The 10,175-nt window shown below is 49.5% G+C and overlaps 1 protein-coding gene across 1 annotated transcript in view; it reads left to right on the top strand.

Annotated features, from left to right (window-relative positions):
- XDH (xanthine dehydrogenase) overlaps positions 1 to 10,175 on the top strand; it is a 69,544-nt gene that overhangs the window by 9,656 nt on the left and 49,713 nt on the right. The window contains exons 5-8 of the mRNA XM_012788369.3: positions 1,403 to 1,499; positions 3,280 to 3,388; positions 6,805 to 6,931; positions 7,822 to 7,883. Of these exons, the coding sequence (XP_012643823.2) occupies positions 1,403 to 1,499; positions 3,280 to 3,388; positions 6,805 to 6,931; positions 7,822 to 7,883 (395 nt within the window). The remainder of the gene's footprint in view (positions 1 to 1,402; positions 1,500 to 3,279; positions 3,389 to 6,804; positions 6,932 to 7,821; positions 7,884 to 10,175) is intronic.

The raw sequence follows: 10,175 nt of genomic DNA, 5'->3' as shown, positions 1-10,175 counted from the left end.
AGTTTTGAAGGCCCAGAAGCCTCAGAAATTCCTCATCCTAGCAACTGGCTTGTTCAAAGGTCAATCTCAAATGCAATTCAAAACTAAAAGATAGCATGAAAATAGGAAGTCCTTGCAGTTTATTGCTGCCTGTGCTCAGAGTCCACTTGTGGGAGTTTGAGGCAGGAGAGAAGATTCCCTGCCTCGACTTCTACCCTAGCTTCCAGAAAGGTCCCCAGGCCAGAGGAAGACCACTCTAGACTTTGGGCTACCTCCGGAGTTGTCTGAGCTATGGATAACTGCGCATGTCCTGACTTGGGAAAAGAGGAACTTAGGACACAGAAAGGGCACACCCTCCAGATGTGCATGGCAGGAAGCAGCCTGGTGACCGGGAGCACCCAAATCTGGAGTCCACGGCTGTGTCAGGGTCCACACAGGCAAGAGAACACCAGCTCCTGTGTCATCTGTGCGGCCACATTACCTCTTGGGTCTGTTTGTTTTTGTTTTCTTAATCTGTGTGGAAATAGTACTTCCTCCACTACCTGCTAACCAAACTATTGTGAAGATTAAACAGGTAACCTGAGAGTAAGTGCTATCCCAGTACAAGAGGCTAGATCATTGTTAGTTATTAATTTTGTCTGGAAAATGGGGGGAGTGACCAGGCCATAATAGCCCCAGTTCCCTGCATCTTCAGCAGATGGCCAGTGGCTTAGAGGCCCGCAGGCCTGAGAGAAAAGCAGCAGCAGGGCCCTGGTGTCTCCGAGAAAGTGACCACTACAATTGCTGTTCTCGAGGGTAGCCTACTAGCTAGGCACTTTTAAATACGCAAAGCATCAGATATGTAAAAGTTGGACCCAATATTGGTTCTTGACCTCAAAAAAAAAAAATCTTCATTTTAATTTGTTTCACATTATCTCCTAGGCTAAGATATACAAAAGCCCCTTGTCCAGTCCTAATTTTGGTTCCCGGGACTTTATCAACCCAAAAGGTTCAGAGTGAAAAGTCAGAACTCAGTAGGTCCCAGGACAGATGGATGTCTCATTCTGGCCCAGACTTCACTGCACGCCCAGCCGGGGTGGCGTGAGGGCTGCCCCATGTGATTGTCTGTGAGGTGCTTGGTCTACCTGCCCGGTGAGACCATGCCTGGAAGACCCTGACACCAAGAGAGGTCTCTAGGACTGCTGAGCCCTAGAGCTCACATCCTAGGGCATGCTACCCGGATGTTGTCCATGGGACTCTGATGCTTTTGCTGGCTCCCAGGGGTGCAGTGCAGCCCTCTCAGTGAGGAGGCCTGTGGGTCTGCTGCTCGCCGGGTCCAGGGGCCTGAGCCTGCGTGTGGGAATGGATGGCTCTACCCACGCGGCTCTGCCCAGGTATTTCCCAGCAACCCTGAGTTCATACTCCTTAACTCTTGGCCGCCCAGTGGGCCTGAGCGGGACCAAGCTTGGCTGTGGAGAAGGAGGCTGCGGGGCTTGCACGGTGATGCTCTCCAAGTATGATCATCTCCAGAACAAGATCGTGTATCCTTTGCCTGCTGGCTGATGGCCCACGGGAGGACTATGATGCAGGGTCAGCGTGTGAGCGAGTGCATGAGTGTGTGGGTGTGTAGCGTGTGCACAGATGTGTGAGCCCCTGTGTTTTTGGGCAGGATCTGATTATGGACAGGAAAATTGTACATTGATGTCTTAGCAAGCGACTTTCTGGCTTATGCATATTGAACTGCTGATAAAATGACCTTTCTAAAATCCAGGCTTGTATTGCATCCCATAAAATCCTTTAACAGCTCTCCATTGCCCCCAAGACAAAGTCTAATCCTTGTGCTTATCAGACAAAGCCCTTCACAATATGCTCCAATTTTCTTTCTCCAGTTTTCTTTCTCATCATGGGTCCAGCACTCCACTTAAGCAGAGACATTTGTGAATTTCCAATGCCCCATGCCAACTAATTTCTTGGTCTTTGCATAAGCTGTTTCCCAAGTCTTAAATGTCCTTTCTTCTAGGACTTCTCTACTTGGATAACTCTTATTAGCTCTTTAGGACTGGGCTAAAATGTCACCTCTTCCAGGAAGCCTTCCTTGATCTTCCAAGATTGTGTTAGATGATCTTGGTCTGTGCTGGTCCCACAGTGCCCTGGGTACAGCCTTCCCAAAGCACTTACTGTAAAAGACTGACAAAAAAGTAAACTGAGACACAATAAAATTTTTAAACAGACTTTATTTAAGCAAGCAAGATTCATAAATTGGGCAGCTCCCAACCAGAAGCGGTTCAGGAGCCCCACTGAGGATATGCCAGGGAGAGGTTTTTCTAGGAAAGACACAGAAGTAAAGCAAAGAAAATATGTGATTGGCTACAGTTATACACTGGTCACATTTGGTGTATCTCCTTGCAAAGTCCTTAGTTCTATAATGTTGAGTTTGTTGGCTATTTCTGATTGGTTGAGCTTAAGTTCTGTTTTTCTTTGATGTCGGCATTTACAAGAAAGAACTCAAGTTTCACCCATGTTTGCAAATCAAGCCAAGTTGAGGTCATTTATGAGGCCTAACTGGTTTTGTCTACTCAGGGATTTTTCAGGCCTGACCTCCATTGTGATTTACTTTAACAAGATTTAAATTGCAACTTCACCCCAGCTTCTATTTTCCCAGGTTGACTGCAAGCTATTGAAGGGCAGAGATTTCTTCTTATTCACTTTTAGTTCCTCAGTCCTCAGCAGAGTGCACCCAATGACCAGTGCTGACTGTGTACGTGAGTGAGTGATGGACAGACAGGGAGGCTTCAAGGAAGCCTTGGCTAAGGGCAGCCGTGCACCCTCAGCCTCTGCTTGCCCCAGGGATTTCCTCTCCCTCTTCCAGAGGAATGGGAGAAATGGTGGTGGGTGATTGCGGGTGTGAAAGTGACTGGAGCTCTGGCACTGAGGCTAAGGAAGGACCTCACAGGGACAGGAGCATGCTTCAAGGCTGCAACCTTCCAGAAACTTCCTCTTGACTCAGCCTCCAGGCTCAGCCAAGAAAGAGGCAGTTGAAAGTGACCCCCAGCTCCCTTTCTCCAGTTCAGAGGCTGAAAGTGCGCTGGTGCCTGGCCCCACAGGACTGTGGAGGGGCTCAGCCTCACCTGGAGGAGAGCTTCCTTCGTCCCTTGGCCGCAGTCTTGAGTGGAGAAGTGAGGGCACCAGTAGAAGAGACAAGAACATAATTTAGGGTGAAGAGACATAACATAAAACCTCACACAGTCCCCCAGGCCCTACACTTGGGTCTGTTCTGATGACTTGAGTGGACAATGGAGTGACCTTAATCTGGGATTCTAGCCACTTTTCTGCCAATGCCTGCCTGGCCCCCATCTGCTCCTTGCACCATGTTGCCGTGACGACCGTGGAAGGAATAGGAAGCACCAAGACGAGGCTGCATCCTGTGCAGGTAACCAGAGGACAGGGAGCTGTGCTCCTGAGGTTGGGCCAGTCATTCTGCAGGGAGGCCCATGCCGGGGCTGCAGACTTGCTTTGGGTTGCTGGGTGGAGTTGCACTGCCTGAGCTAAGGAGGCGTCGTGCCCTGGCCACTCCCCGTCTCTGGGTGCTGTGAGGTGAGAAGAGGAGGCACCTAAGCCCGAAGTTCCCTCCTGTGATCTGGGCAGATATAACATTGCATGATCCCGAGTGACCCAAGAGGTCAACTGGATCTGGTGGCCGGGGCAGTCCAGCTGCACCAGATCTGGGAGGAGAAGGGGCAGGGAGCTTCCTCACCTTGCTCCAAAGTGTGTTTAGGAAACCCCCAGCCTTCCCAGATTCCAGATTCTAAATTCCCTGTGCCACTTGTTTAAAATCCCTGCCTTTGGGATGGCAATTCCAGTTGCTCCCCTTACCTCCCACCCACAAAGGATACAAACGGGGACTGCTAGGCCTCCACCCTCCCTAAAATGGATTTTAGAAAGTGCCAAATAGGACAACAGAGATTTGTGAGTGCCTGACCAAGGCTTTCTCCTTGATGGTACCAGACCACCTGGCATGGATGGAAATCAGGAACACTTTTGGGGAGAGTGGGCAGTAGCAATCTGAGGGGTTCTGTGGAGGGAATCAGGATGCTCTGGCCAGGTGGGAGCAGACGGGAGCGGAGCACTGCAGGCAAGAAAGGCCGTTGTGCCGAATGCATTGGGAGATTATGAGCACAGAGGATGCCAGAGGAAGACCTTAGGCCTCCCTCGACTATTCAAGGAGACATGTCATTCAGGAGATCATGCCTTCCTGGGGCACCTTTCATGACATCACGGAGCCAGAGCCTCCTAGCGAGTGGGCTGGTTCTGTTCCTTGGAAGAACATCTCCGGCCAGTGATGTGAGGTCAGAGCCGGCTGGGGGTGGTGCCGCTTCACCCAGATAGCTTTGCTTCTCAGGCAGGAAGAGGGGACAATACTAAACTCGTCCAACCTGCAGGAGATGTCAGAGGGTTAATTAAAGCTAGTTGTTTTCTGTGAAACAAAGATGAAAGAAAGAGTGAATAGTTTCAATGCAGGGATGGTATCTTTATAATTAGTCTACACCCTCCCTATCCAGTGATGTAGAATCTTATTCCTAATGCACTTATTTTGGCTCCAATTAATCTGTAGAGCCTGGTGCCACTTGTTATTTATTTTTGTTCTCTTGGTTTCTGTGACACTGCAAGTTCCTACTTTTCCTCCAAAACCCATGTTAATTGCTGCAGGGCCTGGGATCCTGCCTGGGCCCTTCCCTTCCTCACCCTCACATACACCTGAGGTGGAATTAACACCATCTACGTGCAAATTGCACTCACATCTGTACTGTCAACTCTGACTTTTCCTTAGAAGTTAGACTTATATTTCCAACAGCCTACTTGACATTACAGTATGGATGTCAAACTAACAAAACCTTACTTTGCCCCTAATGTCTTGTCTTCCTTCCTCAGTCTTCCTTCATCAGAGTCAATGGCAACACCATCCACCCAATTGCTCAAGACAAAAATCTAGATGTCACCTTTGATTCTTTCTGTCATATGCCACACCCAATCCATCCAGAGGTAGTGTCCTCTCTACCTCCAAAACATACACTGGAACCTTCTTTTTTTCTCGGTTTGCACTATTGCTACTTAGTGTGAGCCAGCACCTCCTCTTGCCTGGCCCACTACACTGTCCTGGTCCCCTGTCCCATTTTGTCCTCTACAATCCATCCCCCACCTAGCAGCCAGAGTGATTATTTAAAAAGCTAAGTGAGATCACATCACTTCATACTGAACATTTCCCATTGGCTTCCCATCACACCCAGAATAGAATTCCAGGTCCCTGCCCTGGCTTGTGAAGCACTATATGATCCAGCAGCTGCAAACACCCCTGGCAGACTTTTCTAGTCCCAGCCGACTCCACCCACCCTTGCCTTTCCTCAACCCTAGCCAGGCTTGTCTTTCCTCAGAGCCTGTGCACCTGCTCCTCTCTCTGCCTGGAATACGCTCATTCCTGATCCGAATCCACTTTTCAGAACAGCCTTTTCTGACCACTCTAAGTAGCTGCTGGTCATTCTGGATCACATCATCCTGTATAAATTCTCTGCGTGGTGCTGACCTCCACCTAGAGGCCTCTTGCTTGTTTGTCTTCATGTTTTCCCTACTAGAATGTGGGCTTCCTGACATCAGAGACCTCGTCTCTCCTTGTCACTGCTCTATCCCATGGCCTTTACCACGCCTGGCACACAGTAGGTTCTCGGTAAATATTTGTAAAATGAATAAATATACAGCCCATCCTCTGTATCTGTGGGTTTTGAATCCATGGGTTCAACCAATTGCAGATTGAAAAAAAATTTTTTTAAAAGGCAACTGTACTGAACATGTACAGACTTTTTTCCTTATCATTATTCCCTAAGCAATACAAGATAACAACTATTTACATAGCATTTGCATCATAGTAGGCATTACATGTAATCTAGAGATAATTTAAAGTATATGACTGGATTGGGCAGGTTATAATGCAAATACTTCACCATTTTATATGAGGGATTTTGGTATCTGCAGGGAGTCCTGGAACTAGTCCTCCACAGGTACCAAGGGACAACTGTATACGCTAGGCATTGGGGATACAATTTTCTAGCTATTTTACTTCACATAAATGCCAAGAGAGACTCCCAAGAGACAAAAAAAATGTGGAGGAGAATCTCTTTATAAAAATCTTCCAGCTTTGAATGAAAACTCTATGACATTCAGTGCAGACAGTCACGTCCATTTGACACATTTCCCAACTCTTATGCCCTCCCTGAGCTTCCAGGGTTGCCTTCTCATAAGAATACACGAGGACAGTGGTATTCTATTTTGGAATGAAATGGATTCAGCTGGTGCTTCATAAATGCTGGTTGAGTTGGATTGCAGGATAGTGAAGTTAAAGGAACACAACACAGCTCTTCGACCCTCATGTGTGAGCTTGGGCAAATTTCCTCAGTTCTCTGGGCCTGCTTCCTCCTCTGTGGAATGAAGGGTGAGAAGCCACCCTCTGGTTGTAATGTCACTGTTCTTTGAAGGGACCTTCCTACTTGTAGCTAGCCTGGGCTGACTGCCTGCTTTACGTAGGTGCAACGTTAAGAGTTTTACATGACTTATCTCAGTTAGTCCTCCCCACCCCTGTAGGGGTAAGTACACACGAGGACTCTGAGGCTCAGAGGGGCTTGGTGACCTGGGTGAGGGTACAGTTGACAGGCAGCAGCCCCAGAACTTGACCTCGCACAGCGAACGCTAAGCTCCCCTCCCCTGCTGTCTCTCAACATGGGCTGGCTTCTGGCAAGTTCTGCTGGGAGCCTGGGAGGAGGTCTTCTGACACGGGTGTCTGTTGTCTCTCCCTTTCAGGAGAGAATCGCCAAAAGCCACGGCTCCCAGTGCGGGTTCTGCACCCCCGGCATCGTCATGAGCATGTACACGCTGCTGCGGAACCAGCCCGAGCCCACCATTGAGGAGATTGAGAATGCCTTCCAAGGTGGGGGCCTTCGGGCACAGTCCAGCAGGTGGAATGGCAAACAGGGCACTGCAGAGGGCAGGCAGGGCCAAGGTGAAGGCCAGGAAGGGGCTAGGGGTGTGAGGGACTGCCCTCTGGGGGGACCACCCCAATGTGGTGGCTAAGATCTGCTAGAGAGTTAGCACTCTCTTAATTTGGGGAGCACTTGGGTGGTGTAGGCACCTGCTGGGATCCCCTGCATCTGTGTTCATCTTCCTGCCTTCCCGCAGCACTGAGTGGGGTTGGCGGCGGGCAGATGGCAGGGGAAGATGTCATTTGGAAAACTCCACAGAGGCTAGTGACGTGGCTTTCTTTCCTCTCAGCTCTCGCCACAAGGGGATTCTGCAGGAGGAAGACCACACATGAACAAGGTGGTTGGGATTCTGAGCTGCAGGCAGGGACTGGCTTTCCATTTGCCTCTGTGAATGGGCCCAGGGGCCTGCACCACTTGCCTTTTCTCTGAATTGAATAGAGACAGCTGCCAACTATTCTCTGTCAATCTATCACTTATCAACCAGCTTCTTTGAGTCCCAACCCACGTCAGGCACTATATAGAAGGTACAGGGGACACAGGGATGAAAGACATGGTCCCTGCTCTCAAGGAGCTCACACTGAAGGGGAAGAGAGTTTACAGGGTGGTTTGATACGCTCACTGACGGAGCTATGACCCGCCACCATGGGACACTTAGCAGGGCACCTGACTCAGTCAAGGAGGGCTTCTGGAGGCAGTCAGTCAGGACTGTGAGGAGGAGGAGGGGATATGCAAGGGCGAGTGGTACACAGAGCACCCAAATGAGCTGGGCGCAACATCACGGCCCCCACCCCTTGCCCAGGGGCTGCACTAACATGGCAACTTTTTCCTTGGCCTGCAGGAAATCTGTGCCGCTGCACAGGCTACAGACCCATCCTCCAGGGCTTCCGGACCTTCGCCAGGGTAAGTGGGGCCCTAGAACAGCAGTGCCCTGCTCCTAAAGCAGTGACATTCAGAAATCACAGTTGTGAGGGATGCCAAAGGCCACTGGTCTATAAAGAAAGCTAAGAGGGCCAGTTGGTGGGTCTTCCTGCTGGGGACATCTGACATGGGGGGCAGTCTCTGCTATTCTTCTTCAGAGAGGGTTCTTAGCAACCGCGTGGGGACTTGGAACCTGGAAGAGACACACTGCCTAAGAGCCAGCTCCCTGCAGGGCCTCTGGGCTTGGCAGCTTTCCCTTGGAGACTGGCAGGCTCAGCCCAGGGCACAGGTGCTGAGTGTGGCATTTAATAACAGCCCAGCCTGGCTCGGCACTCGCGCCCCTCCTCTTTCCCGCCCCCAGCTGCTTTCAGCACTCGGCGCTCCGCTGGGCTTATGAAACTGATAATTAGATCTCCAGACAGTTTGTGAACTCCTGCAGTGTTCATATAACTTGGAGTGAGAAGCCACAGTCGGTGTGTGGGCATTGATTACATAAACACAGGCACACGCGTGCATACACACCTGCCGTCCGGCAAGGAGGACAGAGGGCTGACCTCCTCTCTGGGCTTCATCTCCCAGGTTTTACCTGATTCCTCAGCTGGGTCAAGTTAATCCTGACTCTAATCAACCCACCTCATCTCAATTGGATTCTAGGTCCAGGGAGCTACAGACTCCTGTGCTTTGCACTCACCCTTAGCGTTGGCCCATCACACAAAGGAGAGCTGTGTCCAGATGACCCAAGAGGGGTCATCCAGGGGTAGTGGGGATGGAGGCAGGGCCTTACAAGGGTGGAAAACACCACACCTTGGTTAATGCTGCTGCTGCTGAGGCATTAGGAGATGTGGAATTAAAGAAAATGATTGAAAGCACAAATTTGGAGTCTGCAGCCCTGGGTTCAAATCCTATTCCTCTACTTAGCTGATGCATGACCTTGGACAAGTTTCCTTGTTTTTACAATTGGGATTATAATATCTACCTTACTGTGTTTGTAAAACTTAGGTACTTCTTGTAAAGCTTTTAGAGCAATGCCTGGCACATCTTAAGTATTTGATAAATGGTAACCATAAATTATCATGCTGGTACATTAGCCACTAATCTTCATAAATTGCTCAGGCTTTCCTAAGAAATAGGGGTTGTTAATCTGGCTTCTATTTACTTAGTAGGAGCCTGCTTCAAGAGATACAATGTAACCAGTCCTTCTAGTTTCTGATAAGAGTCGGGCTTTGAGTGCAATAGAAAATTAAGCTCCCTCTTGGAAACTGAAATGGCTCCTCTTCCATGGTGCGACTCACACCTCTAGATCCAGCTGCCCAGCAATGTAGAGCAGAGAGAGGCTGAGAGCTTGGAGCAGCCAAAATACCTGGTGCATAAAAGGTGCTCAGGGGCTCATGCATTTCTCTCATTGGAGGCCCTTGAGGCCTTTAGTCAGAGCCTTTTTACTCTAATTTTACACACAGCTCTCACAAACCTGGTTATCCAGTTTTCCTGTCCTCAGCACTAGGCAAGGGTGAGGAATGCCAGCTAGAGGGGGGCACACTGCTCACAGCAAGAATTGACGGTGTCTGTCTGGCAGCAAGGCAGGAAGCCAAAGACCCATAAAACAGGCATGAGCAAGACTTGCAGTTTCTGCTCTGGCATGCAAGGAGCTTAGGAGTCTTCATTCTGTCCTAAAAACAAGTAAGAAGCTGAATAAACTGAAAAGTCAACAACTCTTTTTAGATCCAGCAGATAACTGAAGTCTGAGGACAAATCATTGCCCCCCAAATTGGAGAGACAGGCAGGCAGATACAGAGACTCACAGTATATCAGAGCAGAAACCTCTGCAGGAACCTTACCAGGGTAGGAAAAGCTAGGCAACAACTGAAAATTTGCTGGAGGAACAATGCGGATACAAACTCCAGAGGGACCCGGTCACATGGGAGGCCTGTATACGTCTATGAATTTTACCTCTAAGAGCTCTATCAGGTCCTCACACACAATGTTGGAGAAAAATCCCTTTGGGCTTCCAGCAGGGAGAGGGGAAAGGAACCATCTGGGAATATGCCAGAGCATTCTGTTCTTCCTAACAAGGTCTGCCCTCAGGAGAATCTCTTTTCACCAGAGCCTAAACTTCTGAGGTTGTATCAGAGCCTAATCTACCTGGAGGAAGGGAAATACCAAACTCCAGTTCCATCTATTTTTCCACAGGGGGAAGGGAAATACACAATCCAGCTCCCTCCAGCCATCTCATCCCACCTGAGGGAGAAAACAAACTCTGAGAAATGCTTGTGAGTT

Source organism: Microcebus murinus, chromosome 3 (genome assembly GCF_040939455.1).
Source record: "Microcebus murinus isolate Inina chromosome 3, M.murinus_Inina_mat1.0, whole genome shotgun sequence".
NCBI lineage: Eukaryota > Metazoa > Chordata > Mammalia > Primates > Cheirogaleidae > Microcebus > Microcebus murinus.
The sequence above is the reverse complement of the archived record's forward strand: the minus strand, read 5'-3'. Positions and strand labels throughout refer to the sequence as shown.